The sequence below is a fragment of the Spinacia oleracea genome, chromosome 4 (genome assembly GCF_020520425.1).
Source record: "Spinacia oleracea cultivar Varoflay chromosome 4, BTI_SOV_V1, whole genome shotgun sequence".
NCBI classification, from domain to species: Eukaryota; Viridiplantae; Streptophyta; class Magnoliopsida; order Caryophyllales; family Amaranthaceae; genus Spinacia; species Spinacia oleracea.
The window spans coordinates 14,119,199-14,141,299 of record NC_079490.1 but is presented as its reverse complement, the minus strand read 5'-3'; the positions used below and the strand labels follow the sequence as shown (position 1 = coordinate 14,141,299).

Genomic DNA, 22,101 nt, shown 5'->3' with positions numbered 1-22,101 from the left:
CGTGCGGGTGTGCGGTGCTTGTGCGCCACTCGTGTGTGCTACTCGAATCCTAAGGCTACCGGGATTCGTAATATGATTAAATCTAATCCTAATAGATAAAGTTTGTTTAATTAGAGTCCTAGTAGGATTATAATTAAATAGATTTGTATTCTAATAGGATTATAATTCCTTTCCATAAACTCTATAAATAAGTGCCTAGGGTCACATATTTACATCGAGCATTAAAGTATTCAAAGTGAGTTTTTGAGAGAAAAATTCAGTCACACATTTGCCTATAAAGTGCCGAAAATAATAGTACCTTAAGGGCGATCCTAGTTGGTCAATCTTAAGGCGGATCCGGACGTGCTGTGGACTATCTACGGAGGGACGACACTTGGAGTCCTAAAGACTTGTTCTTGTTCGGTTCGGGCGCAGCTAGGGAAGGCACGCAACAAAGAGTATGCATCTAAACTATGCTAAATGATTATGTGTAAATAATATGTTTTCCTGGCTTTATGGTTTTTCCGCATGATTTATGAATTGTCATATGTATCATAACCTAACAGTTGATGCAAGTAAATATATTCTCCGTATAAGAAAAAGGTGTTCATGAGTAACACAAACAAGTTTAAGTGGACAAAAGAGTGCACATGAGTGGTACAAGTACTTCTCCAGTAAGAATAAGTTGAAAACTTTTGAAAATTGTGTGAACATTCGTGTCAAGTTTTGGGACGAAACTTCTTTTAAGAGGGGTAGATTGTAATCCCCCGTAAATTTATAAATTTTATTAATATATTTTAACGTATAGTTAATTATATTTAAATAGAATTTACGAATTTTAGTAATAAATATATAATTAACGTATATTTATTCTATTTTATTACATTCTTAATATTTTAACGATTTATGCAATCAAAAATAATTTTAGAATTTTATTTTGAAAAGAATTTGAACTGCGAAAACACGTTTGAATTTGAAAATTATCCTAATCGATTTTGGATTCAAATACTAAAACTCAATATGTTTAGGATGTATTTAGAATACTTTATTAATTCACTAGTTATTATGCTAGGAGATTAAACATCCAAGTTTTGATATTGGGGAAGGTTCTAAATATGTTTAGGATGTATTTAGAATACTTTATTATTGTTGTAAACTATTGGAAGTTGATTGTGAATCTTTATTGGTTGTTTTAAGAGGAGAATTCTTTGTAGGCAACTTTTGAAATCGTTAAAGTGGTCTATCAATTTGTTTACACAAGGTACGTACATACATGTATGTTTGTGGAGGTGTGCTATTGTTGAAACTATGTTGAATATGTTTTTATGAACTGGTTTATGTTGAAATTTCATGTTCAATGTCGTTGAATGAATAAGTTAAGCATATAACTTTATTATAAGAATTATAACATGATAGCATGGATGATTGGTGTAAGCATGTACGTCAGTTGGGAACTTTATATTATTGTATATATATTGGTTTAGATCGATTGAACGTTGTTCCCCTTTAGCATTTCACTACTTTATGAGGGCCAAAGACCTTGTTTAGTAAGTTGATACTTTACACCTATATAAAGGTGGTTAACCATTGTTAAAGGAAATGTTGAATTAATTGAAATGAATTTTTGATTGATAGCTTTGTGATCACTTATTAATTCCAAGATAAAAACAGTTGTGAATACTTGTTGATTATATGATTTATGTGATTGACGAGTCATAACATAGTATTAATTGGTAAATCACGTAAAGTGAAAATGAATAGCAATAGCTTTGGACTGTGGACATATGTGTTAGGTTATGATTCATATGACAAAACATAAACCATGCGGAAAAACCATAAAGCCAGGAAAGCATATTATTTACACATAATCATTTAGCATAGTTTAGATGCATACACTTTGTTGCGTGCCCTCCCTAGCTGTGCCCGAACCGAACAAGAACAAGTCTTTAGGACTCCAAGTGTCGTCCCTCCGTAGATAGTCCACAGCACGTCCGGATCCGCCTTAAGCTTGACCAACTAGAATCGCCCTTAAGGTTGCTTAGGAATTTCGGCTATTTAGGTGCAAGTGTATGGCTGATTTTTCTTCAAAATCTTACCTTTAGAATACTTCAATTGTGTCTATAAATTATGACCCTAGGCACCTATTTATAGAGGTAGGGGTGTAAATGAGCCGAGCCGAGCCGAGCTTTACCCTGTTCATGTTCATTTAACTTATGCGAGCTCGAGCCCGAGCCCGAGCTTTTAACCGAGCTCAAAAATTTGTTCAAGCTCGGTTCGTTTAAAATATTTTGTGTTCGCGAACTTTTCGTGAACGGCTCATTTATTAATCGAACCGAGTTTATAAACGAGCTTTCTTAAACGAGCTTTAGAGTATAACCACATGAAAATCTAACAAATTATAATTATATCTAATAATAAAGATTAAAGTATACATTACTTTATTTGATAAACAAACTAATAATTTAGAAAGAGTCAAAGAGCAATAATTTAGCAATTAAAATTTTATTTCAAAATATTTTTATTCTATTATAGATTCCAAAAGTCAAAAACATGATTTTTATTTATATTTGAAAAATGTATATATGGTAAAATATGATACATAACATAACTAGACGAACTTGTTCACGAACATAAATGAACGAGTTGTTCATGAACATAAATGAACAAGTTGTTCATGAACTTAAATGAACGAGCATACATATATTCATGTTCAAGCTCGTTTATTAAGCGAGCTTCAAAAGTTGTTCAAGCTCGGCTCGTTTAGTAAATGAACGAACATGAACGAGTTTTAAACGAGCCCGAGCCCGAGTAGTTTATTGACCGGCTCGGCTCATTTACACCCCTATATAGAGGTATGGAAAAGGAACTGGAATCCTACTAGGATACGAATTAATTAAACTAGAATCCTAGTAGAACTCTTATTTAATTAATTTATCATTTTAGGATTAGGAATTTAATCATATATCGAATCCTGATAGCTTTAGGATTCGTATAGCACGTACACGAGCATCGCACGAGCACCGCACACTCGCGCAGGCCTTGCGGCCCACGCTGAGCGCACAGCGCTCGGCCCATGCTGCTGCCTGTGTCCGCGCGCGCGCCCAAGGCCTTGGCTGGGCCTGGCCTTGCGCTGGGCCTGGTCGAGGCTTGGCGTGTGTTGGTGATGCGTGTGGCTTGCTGGGCGATGGCCTGGCTTCGTGCTGGGCCTTCGTCTAGCGAGCCTCGTCCGATGCTAATTCGTACGATACGCTTCCGATTAAATTTCCGATTCCGGAAATCATTTCCGATACGAACAATATTTAATATTTCCGATTCCGGAATTAACTTCCGTTTCGAAAAAATATTTAATATTTCCGTTTCGGGAATTATTTTCCGATTCCGATAATATTTCCGATTCTGACAATATTTCCGTTTCCGGCAATATTTCCGATTCCGGCAATATTTCCATTTCCGATAATATTTTCGGATACGTACCATGTTTCCGTTTCCGGAAACATCTACGACTTGGATAATATTTATATTTCCGATACGATCCATATTTCCGTTTCCGGCAATATCATCGTTTCCGGAATATTCATTTCTTGCCTTTGACGATCTCAGCTCGCACTGAACCAAGATCCGTCGATTCCGAATATCCATAGATGGAGTATTTATGCCATTAAATACTTGATCCGTTTACGTACTATTTGTGTGACCCTACGGGTTCAGTCAAGAGTAAGCTGTGGATTAATATAATTAATTCCACTTGAACTGAAGCGGCCTCTAGCTAGGCATTCAGCTCACTTGATCTCACTGAATTATTAACTTGTTAATTAATACTGAACCGCATTTATTAGACTTAATATTATATGCATACTTGGACCAAGGGCATTATTTCCTTCAATATGAAGAGACGGACAATCAGGAGTTGGGGTTCATGGTGGTAGCCCATGGCCTTTTCTGGGACCGGATTGATCACCGCGTTCTATTTTATTTAAAAGGTTCCTCGATATCGTAGGTCATTGAGGTTACGGAGTCGCGCCCGTACCTCGTCTTCCTTAGTGAAGGCTTCTAGTTAGGCAACCCGGTCCATTGACTATTTCAATTAAAATAATATTAATGTTATAAAAGTCTAGTCTAGTCTAGTCCAGTCAAAATGTGGTCTTCAAGTTAATATGTTTTTGTTGTCCTTACTTTTGTTTTATTAGTATCATGTTAGAAATATTTATTCATTGATTTAAAACGTAGTACTCAGCTTTGCTGATTACGTGGTTTGTTTGTGTGTGTTGATCATGGCTATACCTTATTGATCCTGTGATGACCCATTTTGGTGAGCAGTTGTGTGTTGATCATGACTATACCTTATTGATCCTTTGATGACCCATTTTGGTGAGCAGTTGTGTGTTGATCATGGATATACCTTATTGATCATGTGATGACCCATTTTGGTGAGCAGTCTCTAAGGATCAATGAGCATTGTCCATCTACAGGTTTGTAAATGATGCATCATTAGGTTCGGGATTGGAGAGCTTATAGTTTAGTTTTGATTTGCTAAAGTAATTAACTTTGGTTTGTTTAAATTGGACTTTAAACTTGTTGAATCAGTTGCGTTGACCTTATTTTCGTTGGTTGGTTTTGGGAATTGATTCAGTAGTTAACTATTTATAAATTTAAAGTTAGTTTATGTTTTCCGCTGCAAAATTTTGAATAAGCCGTTACGTTTTCACACGGGCGATACTGGTTGATAATTCTCTATGTTTCATATTAAAAGGTTATTTTAGAAAAGAGAGAATTGTCGGGGTGTTGCAATTATCCACCGTCATCCATCAACGATGACCTTCGAAGGTCCCTTACTTGCCCATGTTCTCTCCTCTTCAAAGATCTAACCATTTCAATTGAAGTCGTTGCTCGTTCCCACCACATCAGGCTATATGTCGAAGGGATTTCAGTCCATCGGTTCCCACCACCGCAGACCACCACTGCACCCCAACGATGCCCGTCAAGTTGCCTAACTCAATTTCTGAAATTGGATTCATATGGTGAAGGGTTTTTTGTATTTGTTGGAGATGAATCAAATATTTGGATAGGTGTCGGGAATGTGTGGTTGTCAAAGCCACAAAGGTACAGTTCTTCCCATGCTTGGTTTGGGTCTGTAATTCAACAATGGTGAAGATCGAATGAGACTAGAGCTGATCTAGTCTTGCCCAAGGGTATGACTGTGTTAGATGTAGTCTTATCAATGGTTAAGACTCAACTAATCTTAGTCTTTGCTCTGACTAGTTTTTGGCAGAATAGGTGTCACTAAGATGATATAAGTCTACCCCATGGGCTAGAATGAGATGATTCTAGTCTACCCCATGGGCTAGACTGAGATTATTTCAGTCTACCCCATGGGCTACACTCATTTAGACGTAGTCTCGCCCTATTTTTCCGAAAATTACCCAAGAGAAATAAAGAGGTAACTCACTGTAATTGGGTTGTAGATGAATGAAGAACAATTCATCGGATGAGGGAGGCTAGACACATTGCTCGAAAACACATAATTTCGTCGGACTCCAGGGGTACCTCCGTGAACTGCGGTAGCTCCGGTGATTATGGATGAAGTGGTGGTGGCCTGGTTGGTGGTTTGGTTGGGTGAGAGAGATGGTAAAAGAATATAGTGAGGTAAGAGTAAATACAATGTGAAAGAGGGAATGGTAAATGAGTAAGGGGAAATAGGATAAACATATAAAAAATAGGGCGTTTTTGTGTATTTGTAGGGCGTTGAACAACAAAAACAACCTAATTTACTATGAACTTCCCATTGTACCCTTACTAGATTATTTTCCAATTACCTGCCCCTTTTACCTCCTTTATTGACTCTCTCCTTTCACTCTCTCTCCTCACCTTCACTGATACTCCGACACCACCGTCATTATCCACCGTCCTCCATCAACGGTTGACCATACGTTCATTATTATGCCCGGTCACTTGTTACTAAGTATGATCCAAGTCTCAATCAATGCTTCTTTGACTTAATGACACTCTAGACATCAACTTCTCCATAATACGACTGTTATCCCCACCCGCTTTTTATTGTGTTCAATCAATCCTTCCCCGGTTATTTATGTGGTACACATTGCAACTGTAGCAAAATATCATTGGTGAAAGGCATAATAAAAGACCCTTACAAAACTTCGATTTTTGGTACTTCGATTTTTTAGTTGAGCGATTTCCGTAGATAATGCTTAAAGATAACAAAATTCTCAAAATATGTCCCTTTTCAATATAATTCCCAATATAATTTCCACGTCAGCATAAAATCCGGTCTTAATATTTTTTTACAAGTCAATACAAAATCGCCAACATTAGCGATTAACTATGGTAAACCGCTAATTGAGTTGGCGGTGTCAATTAGCAGTTAGATAACCGCCAACTCAGTTAGCGGTTTGATACACCGCCAACTCAGTTAGCGGTTTGGTATACGTTTGGTACTCCGCATAAGACAAAGACCTCACTGTTGCACCAGTGCACCACTCCTCCTCACCTTCCTTCCGCCTTTTTGGATCCACTACCTTTCTTCTTGAGCTTTCACAACTCCCAAAAAAAATGGCTTTATGGTGCGTTATATTCACCTGATTTTCACTTATTTTTTCTGAACTTATCTTATCTGAACTTATCTGAATTTAACTGAATTTATCCGAACTTATTAAAACTTATCAAAACTTATTTTAGTTATAAATTATACTTGGTCAACCCTTATTTTTCCTGAACTTATCTTAACTTATTTTTCCTGAAATAATTGGAAATAAGGTGAACAAAACATGGCCTTAGTCAGAGGTTCAATGTCTTCTAGGAGAATGGAATTGGCTATATATTCTAGCAATTGACGACATTTATGCAACTAATTCTCTCATCTTGCAACCAGCTCGTGGTTGGATCAAAATTGGCTTTGGATTTTGGTTCGATGAGGCTTCTGAATCAACTTTGTACTTCAAACACAAGTGACTAACCATTAGATGTTAGAGGCGAACGAGAAGCCTATTCCTTCTGCACAACCTCCGCCAGAAGTGGTGGTCGCAGACACGCAACAACAAGTAAAGGGGATTTGTAAATATGTGAATTTTATAAATATTGTTAAAAAGCTTAATTGTTTTTTTGGGGGGTTTGCTTGAATTTGATCAAGAACTCGTAATTATTGTTGAATTTGATCAAGAATTTTGAAATTGTTGTTATAAATTTTACTTCACCGCCATTTTTGTTGTTCTTGTTGTCTTGATGTTGATAGTAAGCGTGCAATGTATTTTGTTTTCAGGATTTTTTTTTAAAAAAGAAGTTTTATAGTAGAACCGCCAATTCAATTACCGGTTTCATAATGCGTTAAACCGCAATTGAGTTGGCGGCTTGTAGAAGAACCGGGAAAAAAAAAAAAATCTAAAATACCCGATGACGTGAACGTTAAATTGGCAATTATATTGAAAAGGAACATATTTTTGGTATTTCGTTATTTGTTAAGCATTATCCAAGGAAATCCCTCTACAAAACCTTACTTTGTATATTCCTCTTGCCATATTATACCATTTGAACAATCATACTCTCTAGTGGTGTCGTTTGCCTTTTTCAGTTTTCCCTACCGAAAAACTGACATTACCCAACAAAATAAGTTAAGCACAAAGTTTGAACCTATATTCATCCGTATATGACAACAAAATAAGTTAAGCACAAAGTTTGAACCTATATTCATCCGTATATGAAGTAAAAAAGGTTCACCGCAAAATGCAGCCAAATTAGTTGCTCAAACAATGACAAGAAAAATGGGAGGACAAACCTGTGGAAGCCAAGGAAACATCAATCTCTCAACTTCCGAAGCAAACATACAGACTAGAAACTTTTACACCTCTTAACCATGTTTTTACAGGCAAATCACTCAACCCTCAATTACACGCTCAACAGACCAGTAAGAATATACCAAGTAATAATCTACATATTACAACACTCAAATCATTATCAGAGGACTTTCGGGGTGTAACCCCCAGTTTTCATCCACAAGACGTCATTTTGAGACGTTGTCTCGACTGGATGGGTAGACTCCTCCGCTCACCGTCCCTCTTAACTCTACAATCTATTTACAGTCCGTTCAGCTAGTTTTACACTTTTACAGTTTTACCTACCTATCAAGAGGGAAATCCACATCATTTTCAGTCACCTTGAAAGGCTGAGGATGCTTGTCTGTGCAATACAAATTCCACATCTTGTAAAAAGCTCTTTCGAGGTTTTTAACCTGGGAATTCAAATGAATAGCATCAGTCAATAATCAATGACAAACTCCAACCGCACATGGTTGAAGTCGTACGAGATTCAAAGAGAGAGAGAGGAAGCTCACCCAACGAGCGGTGTCGAACAACGGGCAAGTTAAACGAACAGCCTTCAATTGGTTTCTAAGGGACTCAAGTTTTGAAGGATTTAATGCCAGTGCAACTGCCCGCTCTTCATAGTCCTCGATACTACCAATACCATGAGCATTGTTTAAATAAGTAAAGCTCCTTTTAACAGCCAAACTTCTAAACAAGCTAACAAAAAATTCACACCACACAACTTGATAAAAACCTGAATTCCAAGTGAGAAATTCTCTCAGAAGAAGGGGGACAGACTCTTATACTATGCCCTCAGCGCAAACCAAAATTCCAAAAAGAAGGACGAAGAACTCAAACCAGGGATATCACTTAAATCCGAACATGTTTTGAAAAATAATAATGGTTGGTAACTAGGCCTCTGGGAGTCTGGGGTATCTTGTTTTCAATACACTGGCATCTTTTGAGAAGATATTTACCCGACTAATAACTTTATATGACACATCAATCAATCTGATGTATTCTAGACTGCGTATCAAGTAACACCTTGAGAATCATGAACGTAACGTGCAAAGGAAATTACATCAGGATAATGCATACTCCCTCGGTCCCTAAAAGATTGCCCCATTGCAACTTTTTGGTCAAATGTTGAAAACTTTGACCATGAATTCTCATTAGTTTATACGGAGTAAGAAATAATATTATCATGTGGGGTCTTGTTAGATTCATTTTAATGTATATTTTTAGAATATACAATTTTATATAAATTTTACGCGTGTAGAATTAGAGATATTTACGTTTTAAATCGTGCATTGTGTATAAAGTCAAATGGGACAATCTTTTTGGGACGGAGGGAGTATATACAGCTAATATAATAAAGCACCTGGATATGTAATGATTACCTGTGCACTATCATCTCTTCTCCAAGTCCAGTAGCAAGACATAGTGAACCAGCAACTCTTGTAGCCATTTTCTCAAGGGGCAAAGTAATCATTGGTAAGCCAGCCCACAGGATATCTGTGCCGGTGGTGTGACCATTGCATAAAGGCCTAAAAGACGTAACATTCACACATCAACTAAAACTGAACAAAAATTAAGCAACAGTAGGAAACTACCCGATAACAAAAGGTGCGCTATGTAAGTAAAACAGAGAAAAACTGTTACGTGTCCAAAAACAGATCAGCCAAAGCACTGCGTCTGATGTGCTCATTTTTTGCAGCAACATCTGTAAATATAATCTGATCTTGCCCTACTCCTTGAGCAGCAGCATCTGTAGCACATGAAGAAAAATAACGATAGATTAATGGAGGTGTGGAGATTGAGAACCCATGATAGTGAAGAATAACTTTTGGTTGATTGCACTTTCTAGTGAAAATATGCGTGTTGCGAAAATTTTACATACATGGTAATAATCAAAGGGGAAAAAATCCTTCTCCAGGGAAGGAACGAGACCAACTTACATGCACGTAGTCTCGATTCTCCAGCAGCTGGAAATTTTAGAAGCCACAAGGCACTGTTTGGTACACGTTTAAGAATATTGCACCTTGAAACAAAACAAGATTTATAATGTTATTAGCAATTATAGAGTACTTCCTATCAGAATAAGGAATCTAAAAAAGTTGTAGGTAGATGCGTACTGAAAGGTACAAAGGAAGATGGCAAGAAGTACCAGGTAGTGAAGATTTCAGGATCCATTTTATATAATTGATTGAAGCATGCAAACAAGAATTTGTCTTCTGGAAGGCCATAATCTGAACGTTTGGGGTGGCAATTTGGTTCCAATAAATCTCTATTTTTCTGGGCAAAATAAAAGAAATTTACATATTCACTCAGAGGAAGAACTTATGGGGTAATAACAGTTCAGAAAAAACAAAAGAATTCAAAGTTCGAGTATCCAAAAGGCAGGAAAACAAACCTGTTTGTAATCATTTACAAAGTAGCAATGAGGGAGATGAACGAGCTTCTCGGAGTAAATATGAGCAGAACGGAAAGGTGATACAAACTGGAAATAGGAGTAAAGGTGTTATTTATTAGCATTAGTCAACAAGATATAAATAATAAGAAACTTGTTCGCCTCCAACCTCATCAGTGACTAGGTAGTCAATGTATGACGCACCCATCGTGCCTGGAAATCCCATGTATGAGACCTGAATAGGTGCGGGTTGCATGGCGAATATTTCATTTCTGGCACCCTGTGTTTACATGAATGGATTTGAAAGGATAAAGTTAGAGAGGTTCCAAACTTCCTACTAAAGACTAATGCAAATAAGTTCTGATGAACGATGAGTCGATGACATATGATGAAGTATTCTTACTTTGGTGTAGCCATTGAGGTTAACAAGAATCTGTATGTTATCCTGATTAATAAGTTTGGCTATCATATCTGATGACATAGCAGATACATCTACAAAATGCTCAGCTTCCGATTGAGTTCGTTGTCTCCACTCAGTCCCATCATTAGGGCTTAACGCGTAACAGAAAACCTGGACAGTTTGCTTCATCTGATTATCACAAGTGCACTACGAAAAGCACCAAAACCAAATAGTTTATGATAGTGCCAGAAATACCTCAACATTTTCTCTATTGTGCATACCAAACACAGAGCCCATTAGATGTGAAAGAGGATGGTTACCAAAGTCACTGCTCACGTAACTGCATAGTACAAACACAAAGTTATTAAGATGGCAACAAAGCAACTCCAATTGATATAACACTACTAAATCATCGGACTCACCCAACCCTAAGCCTCTGGAAACCGCCTTCACTCTTTATTGTAATAGGTTGCGGGTGCTTGAAGGGAGACAGTGCATAGCGGGATGCAACTACTGAGCAGTGCTGCGCATACTTACGGCTAGAAGATGGAAGCCATAAGTTAGGCCTCAAATTTACACTTTCTGTTGAAGGAAATTGATAGGTAAGCTTACCTGATTTCAAGAGCAAGCATAGAATCAAGAGGATATGCGATCGCATGAAAAGGTTGTACACTTGGAAGAACTGACATCTAAAATCAGAATCAATTATTCAAAAGCAAAGTTAGCTGATTACTTAAAATCCGAGGGTAGGTTTAAAGGATATACAGATCGGAATTGCTTCTAACCTTAACTTGTCTTTTGATTATCCCCTCAACTTCGGAAAACATTTTGTCTTTATTTTCCCAGCTGCAAACGCACTGTACAAAGTGTGATAAGATTAATCGTATTAACCAAAAGAACTTTTACTGAAATATCAATGGGAGTCGAGCATAAATTCATTCACCATACAAACTGATAACATACACATATTACAAGTTCGATCAAGCTCAAAAAAAATGTATATGGGCAAAGATAGGTGGCAAAACGTCTTTGAAATTAGTTGTAATACCAAAAAGAATTATAATCGTATTATCCATTTGTATAAGCCTTGAAATATGATAAAAACTTTTTATATCATCCTTAAAAAACCAAGCCATGCGTTATGAAGATGATGCACTGCTGTGGCTTTAAAGTTGATGCAAATACTTCACGCAAACACTAGTACCTGTAAAGTGTGGAGAAGATTACAAGTCGCTTCTGGGAAATCTGGGCGCAACTCCAATGCTTGTTTGTAGCTTTTAATTGCTGCTTCCACATGTCCACTGCAACAAGAATGCTCCATGTATTAATAGTTAACTCAACGACGGGACTACTAATATATTTGTAGCAATACCCTTACCTGTCTTTATAAGCTGAAGCCAGATTAGCATGTGCTTCAGCCATGGTAGGTCGTATGTTAATAGCATTAATATAGTCCTGGAGTGCTTCACTCACTCTTCCAAGCTCCTTATAAGTATTTCCTCTATTCACTAGACCATCAGCGGCCAATGGATCAATACGTAAAACTTCGTTGTAGCAAGATATTGCATCTGCATAATTACCCTAGTACAAGAAAAGAAAGGAAGGTCAGGAAATACGGAGGCGAAAGAACGTAAAGATAAATGAGGAAACAGATGATCATAATACCTGCTGTTTATAAATAACTGCCAGATTGTTGAAGGGAGCAGACAATCCAGATGTGACACTCAATGTTGCCTTATAATAAGTAGCTGCCACTGCCACCATATTCCTGCCCACAAGAAATATCGGTAATTATAAGCTGTACCAAGCATACAAATAAAAGACCGAGACAAACTAACTAAGGAAAAGAAGACTAGAAATTTTACCATTCCATATAAATATTTCCGAGGTTGGTTAAAGCTTGAGGGTGATGAGGTTGTAGAGAAAGACATTGCTTCACAGAAGAATATTAAATCAATGTATTAGATCGCAAAATTTGGTGTCAATCTGAAATTAAAAAAAAAAAAATCGCTGCTGAAAAAACCTACATTATAGCATTGGATTGCTTCATCAACTCTGCCCACATCTTTAAGCGCATTACCCTTATTTAAGGGAAAAAAAACCAAATCAGGTCTAATAACATGACAATATGCGGAATATACAAAATGATTCCTCATAATCAGAAAGATCCCAGAAACAAACCAAATTATTGTATGCCTCCAGAAACCCTGAATCACAGTTAATGGCCTCTTTGTAATGAAGAATTGCCAAATCCAACTGCCCTTGCTCATAATACGTACTAGCCAAATTACCTGCCATTGTAAGGCCACAATGCTATGTCACAAACATAGACAATACTAATTTGGCGAAATATCCATCAACGAACATAAAATCAAACCCAGAAATACTTCTGACAGCCAAACATGCCAACTTGAAACAAATAAATCATATATGAGAAATACACATTCATGGGTAGTCTAACACAAGCTACAACAGTTTCCCCACAATCAATAAATGAAAGTACGAATATAATACAACCATGTTACATTCTCCCTCCACTTCTATGTTATTCTTGGTCGGAATATTCTAGTTGAAGAAAGAAAAACTTTGGCCATGAGTGTGTTAATTAATAATATACAATGACTTTGAAGCTTGGGTTCAAAAAGGCATCAGTAGTTCCATTATCCAGACAGATAGCTGAAAAAGTCATTGGTAGTTTCGGGAAGAAACAAACAGAACATCACAATAATTCAAATCTCAGAGATTTATCTAATCTCATAACTCCTACAACAATAACGTAGAAAAAAAATAGAAGGAAGCTTACCGAATGCCATTGCATAGTTTGGTCGCGCCTGAAGAGCATGCTGATAGCACGTGACAGCTTCTTGACTCATTCCCAAAGCCTGAAAGAAGAAAAATAAATAAAAAGCCTGCTTTTTCTCCATGCATAAATATGTTGTTAAACTAACCTACTCAGCAGCATAGAAAGAAGCACTTTAAACCAATTTACCTTGTAAACATTTCCCAAGTTCAAATACGCATCAGGAAAAGATGGTTTAAGTTTCACAGCTTCCTGAGAAAAAGCAAGCATGAAGGTCACAACTCACAAGTGATTGGAAAAAAAATAAGATCAGAATTATCAGTCAGAATAATAAAGTGAAGCACGAAAAGTTACACTTAACTGTACACCATAATTTCAAAAGAAAAGGGGACACAAGAGTTCTATCTACCTTGTAATACTGAAGAGCCCTATTTAGATCACCCGATTCCATAAAAAGGCCAGCAAGATTTGACCAAGCAACCGCAAAAGTTGGTTGTATACGTATAGCCTCAAGATAGCAACTATAAGCCTGCACAAAAATAATTCTACAATATGAAGACTTGGAGATGGAAGTAACAACATGATCAACATTAGAGCCTGCCGTGTAGCCAAGAATTGATATATGTACTGAACCGTAAATCAAGCCATTTACAGACACAAATTACTCCCATCAGTAACAAAACTGGTGATTGAAGAAGAAAGAAAAGAAAATTAAGGGGGGTGGGGGGGACAAAAGGAAAATCAAATATTGAGACAATCATTTCCCGTTCAAGTTACATATTCCCTCCATTTCATTTTGATCTACTCACTTCACTTTCCATCAATACCAATGCTCCCATACTATTTTAGGAGAGATAAAAGCTAAAGTGTGATAGTAACTTGCATAAAGTAGTATATGTGAGAGTAAAGCGGTGGGTCAAATGTCTAAAAGAAGTAAGTTACCCGTGCGAAGATTAAAAGAGAACATCCATAAAAGGAAAGTGGGTAATTAAACAGAAACGGAGGGAGTATATCATTTTGAGCCTATTTCATAAAAGCAAAATCTACCGATAGGATGATCATACCCGGAATTGAAAATGAATGGTTTGCTAGAACTAGATGGAGACTACTGTTAGATAACACAATATTGAACATTACAAATTAACAACTATGTATAGAAGAAGACATTATCACTGAGTTCAAGAACTTCCCTTTGGCAACTTTCTTCCTCTCGTATACCCCATAATTTAAAAAAGGAAAAGAATAAACAAAGAGGAATTGAATAGGAGATCAAAAAAAAAAAAAAGCTAAAATGCAACATGAAGTAAGAAACAGATCATCATTAAAAGTCTAGTCTTTCTATAGACTAGCAACACATGCTGATACTGACCAACATCTTTCCAACGAGCTTCAAGAAAGCAAAGTGAATATTCATCACTTACACGATAAGTAAATTAACGTTTCCCTTTAAAGTAAAGAAAAAATAAATATCTTTGGTATATCACCATGCAGGACTTACTTCTTGCACTAAGCCTTGTGCCTTCATTAGATTCCCAAGGTTGCTATGTGCATCGACCTGATCAAAGGCACAGAAAGTTCAGCCAAGATATGGCGTTGAAATCCAGAATTCTGACCTTAAGCCCTATTTGACCAAGGTTGACATAGAGGGAGAAAGAAGGAAGAATAACAACGCTGTGGCATTAGTAACCGGGTCTAACCAAAAGAGGATTTAATGCCAGAGCCTGGCGGCAACATTGGGCTGCCTCTATCAATCTTCCATTACGCATGTATGCACTAGCTAAGTTTGACCAGGCATCCGCAAAATTTGGCCTCAGCTGTAAGCATAATGTACACGAAAATTCATTAGACACAAGGAACAACAACATGAGACAGTATAATAAAATTCAGGGAAAGAACAAGATTAGACTCGACCACTTAAAATTCGACAAGAATATCAGTTTATGTGGACAATAAAGTTACACTCATGAAGAATTATCTTCAAGCACGCACAGGTTTTGAAAGAATAAAATAGTGCTGAGAGCAAATAATAAGATGCGAACCCAGCTACATTGTAAAACAAGACACTAGGTACAAAAACAATTAGCATATCATCATGTAATTAAAATAGTTAGTAAGGATCATCTTCACAGAAATACAACTAAAAGCTACTAAAGGCATGGTTTCTTCAGTTTACTAAAGGGTCTGACAAGATTCTTAAGATACTCCCTCCATCTCCATAATGAAGTCCACTTTGAGCTTTTATAATAAAAATAAGTAAGCGTAAACTGTGTAATTAACGAGTCAGGTTGACCAATAGTGTCTAGTATAGTAGTATGCTTAAAATAGTGAATGATCATTGTAAAGAAATGCATTTAACCAAGGAAGAGAGTAAGATAGGACAAACTAAAAAAGAGAAAAGGAGTATATTTTTAATAAGTGAACGGACTTTTACTAATTGAAATTGATTTATTTACTGATTAAAACTGATTACTACTTATTTGAACTGATTTTTACTAATTGTAACTGACTTCTACTGATGATAACTTTTACTAATTGATTTATTTACTGATTACTACTTATTTCAATTTGTGCTTCCACTTTGATATCAACCACAATTATACAGAAAATTCCACTTACGTAACATAACAGAGAGGTAAAGACAGATTAGCTGCAGAATATGCATAGATCACATGTATCACTAAGAAACATACCTCAATAGCAATTAAATAGTAGCGGATTGCAAGATCTACATTTCCTTTTTCCTGTACGAAGGAAGTAGCATTAAGACTAGAAATCCATGTGTCGCGTTTCCAGCAATTAAATAAAATTAAAGCATTAATGATCTCATGTCAATGCATTATAATCACCTTCCATGCATTTGCCATGTTGCCAAAACACTCTGCAAAATGCGGATCAATTTGTATAGCTTCTTCATTCCTAGCAATGCACATATCAAAATCATGCAGCTGGAATATGACAACAACACAAATGACAAAGGATCAGCTGAAATCTGTTTAAAATTAAACTAGCAAAAGAAGACAAATAAGAAAACCAATGGAACCTGATAATGTATGGCACCCAAAAGGAGAAGATTATCTGTGCGTAACGGATTTCTTTCATAAACAGTATTACTATGCTCCAAAGCCTTTTTATAGTCGCCCGCCTTGTACAATTGATGCGCAGCACCTAGTAACACGTCTTCTTTTACATCTAACAAATAATATTGTAGTGAAAGTTAGAACCACATTATTGATGCAATCTCCCTTCAGGCCTTCACCAACAGTCAGAAGCACCATAGAGTGTCCAAAAATTTGTCAGACATTGCCACTAAAAAACTCCAAACATTAGCACAACCCCCCACACCCAGCATCCCGAATCCCGATAAGTCGATAACTATCCCCAACAATGGCTCACAAAGTCACAAGCATGCTAAATTCAAGTAACAAGCAACAGTGCAATACCTTTAGCACTGAATACATGTAACAATAGCTATTAAAGCAGGAATAAAGAACATAAACATCGAAAAACTTGATTTCATTTTCTGAAAATACATCACAAGGTGATCGGAATTCAAAATTACTCCTAACCCTCGTAAACAAGGACCCTTTTGCATCATAATTCATCACTAATCAAACTTCCAAATTACAAATAAATTCAAATTTCTTAGTTCTTACACTACCAATTATGAGGACGGCAGCTAGCTCAGTTAATAAAGTCTTATGGGATAATACCACGGGATCAAATCTCGTCTACATCACTAACCTATACAACTCTCTATGCACCCACAAATTTATACTATCAATTTAAAAATGATCAACAAAAAAAACAGAAAAATCAAGCTCATAATATCCAGCAATTAAATTCATGATTTAAATTAAAAGAGGGAAGAAAGAAAAACCTTCACGAGATTCGGTGCCCTTGAAATGGTTGAACTTAACATCGGATTTAAGATCGAAAGACGATTTCGACAGCTGCAGATCACTGTTCTTGTGATGATGACATTGTTGCCGCGATTCGGTTCGTAAGGAAATCATATTCGATTCTGTAAGAAAACCCTAACCAACAACAACTGATCACATACAACAACCAAAACCACACTATATGTGCAATCAACTACTTTGTATAATTCATCCAATTACGAAAATGCATAAAGTTCCTTCAAATTGATGCTAATCGAACATTTTCTCTCCTGAATTTGGAGGAGGAAGATGATGATGACGACGTTAGGAAAGAGGTGGAGAAGATGGGTATGAGCAGAGTTTGTAAGAGAGCGTAAAGGACGCCATTTGTCTACAGGAAAAGAGGAGAGAGAAAAAGGAGGAGGGAAATGGAAATCAGAGCCGTTGAAGTGTAGGGTGACAGATGAAGAAGAAACATAACCAAGTGTAGCAACTCGATCGGTGAATGTTGTTCTTTACGTAATTTTGGTGTTACTTCGTGTTTTAATGTTTTGGGCAACTTTTGTCTTTTTCTTTCCCGATAATTATAAATTTATAATTCCTATGATTATATTCTTTTTTTTTTTATTTTATTTGTAGAATAAATTCCTTTATCACCTTCAGATTCCTGGTTCCAACCTATTGATCCTATCCTAAAATAAATAAAATGTTACACAAATTATTTGTTTTAGGGAAGGTAATTCGGTTTCTGATTTTATGGTTAATCCTTGATGTAATGAGTTATCAATGAATTAGGCATACAAATATATATAACGGTTTTATGTGTAAGACAACTTTCTTGCCATTTAGCCGTATTTTTAATCAAATAATTACAGGTTATGATCAAATGATTACATTAAATTAATTATGATCTACAATCAAATAGTCATACCATCTAATTAATCTATCTATTACTATATACTAAAAGAGACACCAGGAATGACACGTGTCAATTCCTGGTGCGATTGTTTCCCGCCAAAAACCACTTTTCTAAAAAAGAGTATCTGTTTTATTTTATTTTTATTCTCCACCTTTTTTTTATAACTATTTATGTATGGAAACAAATTTTAATTTACAAATTATGGAAATAATAGATACGAAGTAATAATAATTATTCTAAATTTGTAATATTTTAGTCAAATCGCTATATTAATAATGGAAAACATATCACTCAATATTTTGGTCAAATTGTTATATTAACATTTTAAATATGCATATTAGATGAATAAATTTAGACGAGTATGTTAAAAATGTTATAACTATGCAGTACTTTGGGAGATATTCAGTTAAATATTTTGTGAAAAAAATATCAAAAATCCATGCGTGCACGGGATCTAATATAGTTACTATATACTAAAAGAGACACCAGAAATGACACGTGTCATTTCCTGATGCGATTTTTTCCCGCCAAAATATTTTTTTATTTTTTTACTTTAAAATAAATAAATTACATTACATTTTTTTAGAAACTAAGATAAACATAATTTTAATTACCATAGATGTGTACTGCACAATATATTATTGGAGGAAAGTTAAATCAATATTATTTTTTCCTGTATGATATAATTTTATTTATGTATTATCATAACTTTTTAATCTGATAAGAAATATTAAAAATATTGATAAATGAACTTCTAATGTTAGTCTACTATTAATAATATAATACATGGTAACTGGTAAGTAAGAATGTTATTTAAAATAATAATACATGGTAAGTAGACTAACATATAAGTTTATTTACCAAGATTTTACCCAATTCAAAATATGTTGTATTTGGCTAACTCGGGTATGCTCGGGTCTTTTCGAAAATTAGTCTTGAGTCATTCGATTTTGGTTAACGTTGTTAGATCGTTCTACATACAAGTAAACGACTATAATTTTCAACTTTGTATAGTAACATGCAAATTTAGTTCATTTGAATATTTTTTTTACACAACTTTAAATTTATACTTTTCATATATCCTTTTTACTTTCATGTTTTCCTAATATCACAAGTCTTTTACTTGCTATTAAAATAATAAATTGTTTTAGTAGTAGTCGTGCGTTGCACGGGCCCTGAACTAGTTAGTTATATTTTCTAACAAAAGAGTTGTTACGTACACTTTTTCATCGTGTCATAATATTTTTCAATGTCGTAAGTTTCTGTAGATCTCCTAATATACTCCTTCCGTCTCTTTTTGTTTTTACGTTTGGTATTTTTTACGCGTTTTAACGACTAATTAATGTGCATTGAGATTCCTCTATTATTTTATTTAAACAAGTCAAATTACGTTTATTTATAATGTTTTCACTTTTATCAAAATTCTGATATTGAAATGAGAAAAATTTAATGTCCAAATGGAAAAGTGTGAGATATTAAATGACCAAATGAATTTAATTGGCTAAAATAATCATTGGACACAAATTTTGATCGAATATTAAATAATTTATGTGATAATATAAAAAGAAATGTAAAAAATATTTTGGAAAACCCAAAAAAAAACGTAAAAAACAAAAAGAGACCGATGGAGTAGTAAATATATACGGAGTATGCTTTTATATAACGAATATTTCACACCCACTAACGAATATCTACATTGTTGTCTTTTTCTTTTTGATACAGAAATGTCATGCATATGTATCCCGATTGGAATTCCTCAATAGGGCTTTGTTATTTTGGAGCGAATTAATCTAAACTTATACAAGTTGATTTGAATGAATTGAAGCTAAATTTCAAATCCCGTAGATGCTTTTATTAATTTATTTTTGGTGCGAATGAGCCACAAGGGCTACAAATTACAAACGGGAGAAGGTGAGGATTCGACCATGTGACGTATCCAATGTATATACCCTCTATTTTAACCACTAGGTCAAACTTTATCGGTAACTTATAAACTTTATTTCCCTCAAAAAAAACTTATAAGCTTTATAAATCACAACATTAATTTGCACTAGTCTTAATTTGTTATTGACTTAATCAATAAGTTATTGAACAAGTAGCTTGGAACCTTCAACACGAGCTTGATACAAAGCAAGCAACTTCTCCCTAGGAGGTAGACATTCTTTTACAACACCAAACTTAACAAACTCTTGAGCCCAATTCCACAATAGAGGAAATCTTTCATACACCAAAATCTTCTTTCTTGTAACTTCCTCTTGTACTCCAACCCAATATGCAATCCCATTAGCAACTATATCAACAAACCCAACATTTTCACCACCAAAAAACTTCTTCCTTTTCACACTAAGCTCATTTTCAAGCCATCCTAAGCATTCAAATGCTTCATCCATGGCCTCTTCACACTCTTTTTCATCAACCCACAAGGCCTTTTGTCGCGCTCAAAACAACCTATCATCTATGAAGTTTGCCCGTGAAAGGGCATTAGCTTTCTCCCAAGGGTCCTTAGGCAAAAGGGGAAATCTTTCCCAAGTTTCATCAATTAATATATTGAAGGATAATGAGTGACTCTACTATTGGTTTACCATTATGAACCAAAATTGGGATCTTTTTATTAATAGGGTTGTACTTCAAAAGTTGAGGACTCTTGTTGGTGAGGTCTTCCTCTATGTATACATAAGGGATGCCCTTAAGTTTAAGGGCTATTTGGATCCTATGGCTAAAGGGACTTGCCCATCTTCCGTAAAGCTTCACCTCTTCATTATCCATTGATTTTTAAATTTCTTCCTTTATATTTAAATATCCGAAGGATTGTTGCATGGTTTTTTCTTCTTTCATAATTATATAGCTTGTACATGGATGTCAACTAGCTTAGTTAGTAAAGTCTTGAGGGGTGGTGCCTAAGACCTGAGATCGAATCTCGTTTACATCATTTCTCGTCTTGCCCTTTGTAGCTCTCTCTACACCAAAAAAGTAAATTATATAGCATGTAGTCATGTACATATCAATATATATTTGTACATATCAATTAATTTACGGTCTAGAGAGAAGACGTGCCTAGTTGTAAGTGCGTTTAACCTTATTAAAAGAAAGTATATGCTACAATAATGTGTTAATTTAATGGTACTACTTTGCAACAAGGATAATGCAACATGATTTCATCATGACTTCATTCATGATTTTCATCTCTTTTAAAATGACATGGTGGGTGATCTCATTCCACTATTAGCCAAATACTGTTATGGTCTTATGGACTACTGATGTATGATAGATTGAAATAATATACTTCCCAATATGATAAGATAACAGATTTAGGTATCAGGTATGTAGTACAATAGAAAGGTAGCCAGGTAGGTATGAACAGTGTGATCATATGTATGGTCCGAAGTACTTCGTAGTTTGTACCCGTATATATTATCTGAACTTATTTTCCGAAATAAATGGAAGTAAGGTGAGGAGAAACATAACCTTGGTTGTGCCATACATGAGCCGGAAATTCTTATATAGACATATGCAACAAAATAGATACTTCATATATAGACAGAAGATAAAGATGGAACTAGGCCGGGTTGTTGGCCCGAGGCATGGCACGAGCATGAAGTTGTGGCCGAGCTTAGGCCCGCATTTTTCTGGAAAATGCACGGCAAGTCAAGTCAAGTCACGTCACAACATGACATGACAAAACACGTTAAACAGAGTGAAATTAGGCTTAGGTACGAAGATATGGCCTGGACCGACACTTGGGCTTGGGCCGTGCCTGCCCCCCTCTATAAATATTTGGCATAGTCTAGCCCAACAAGAAACAAGTGGACTTGGCATGAGCGGGCTCAACACGAAGCACGACCCAGGCCACCACCATTTTTAACAAAAGCCAGAAAGGAAGAGATTGATATCAAAAAGCTGAATC

At 35.7% G+C, this 22,101-nt stretch overlaps 1 protein-coding gene and 1 pseudogene across 1 annotated transcript; both read right to left on the bottom strand.

Annotated features, from left to right (window-relative positions):
• Positions 1-7,770: 7,770 nt before the first annotated feature.
• LOC110794706 (probable UDP-N-acetylglucosamine--peptide N-acetylglucosaminyltransferase SEC) lies at positions 7,771-17,778 on the bottom strand. Its single transcript, XM_021999666.2, has 28 exons — positions 17,278-17,778; positions 16,441-16,589; positions 16,247-16,345; positions 16,091-16,141; positions 15,098-15,214; positions 14,899-14,955; positions 13,810-13,929; positions 13,590-13,652; positions 13,404-13,482; positions 12,782-12,891; positions 12,628-12,681; positions 12,466-12,533; positions 12,266-12,368; positions 11,979-12,181; positions 11,805-11,901; positions 11,386-11,457; positions 11,213-11,289; positions 11,023-11,139; positions 10,856-10,940; positions 10,604-10,771; positions 10,370-10,480; positions 10,204-10,290; positions 9,958-10,085; positions 9,749-9,831; positions 9,453-9,558; positions 9,191-9,337; positions 8,321-8,441; positions 7,771-8,218 (listed from the first exon to the last, which is right to left on the bottom strand). The coding sequence occupies exons 1-28, from the start codon at positions 17,411-17,413 to the stop codon at positions 8,105-8,107; spliced, it is 2,922 nt and encodes a 973-aa protein (XP_021855358.1). The 5' UTR covers positions 17,414-17,778; the 3' UTR covers positions 7,771-8,104.
• A 2,266-nt stretch (positions 17,779-20,044) lies between these two features.
• Positions 20,045-20,981, bottom strand: LOC110794720 (probable glutathione S-transferase; annotated as a pseudogene).
• Between the last annotated feature and the right edge of the window lie 1,120 nt (positions 20,982-22,101).

What these genes read in the sequence shown, in the direction of transcription:
- LOC110794706 (XM_021999666.2), bottom strand. Translation starts at nt 17,413, where the DNA reads ATGATTTCCTTACGAACCGAATCGCGGCAACAATGTCATCATCACAAG. An exon ending in CAGTTATTTATAAACAGCAG is followed by an intron (nt 12,182 to 12,265) that starts GTATTATGATCA and finishes TTCTTGTACTAG; the next exon opens with GGTAATTATGCAGATGCAAT. An exon ending in TTGTAAATGATTACAAACAG is followed by an intron (nt 10,086 to 10,203) that starts GTTTGTTTTCCT and finishes TATTTTGCCCAG; the next exon opens with AAAAATAGAGATTTATTGGA.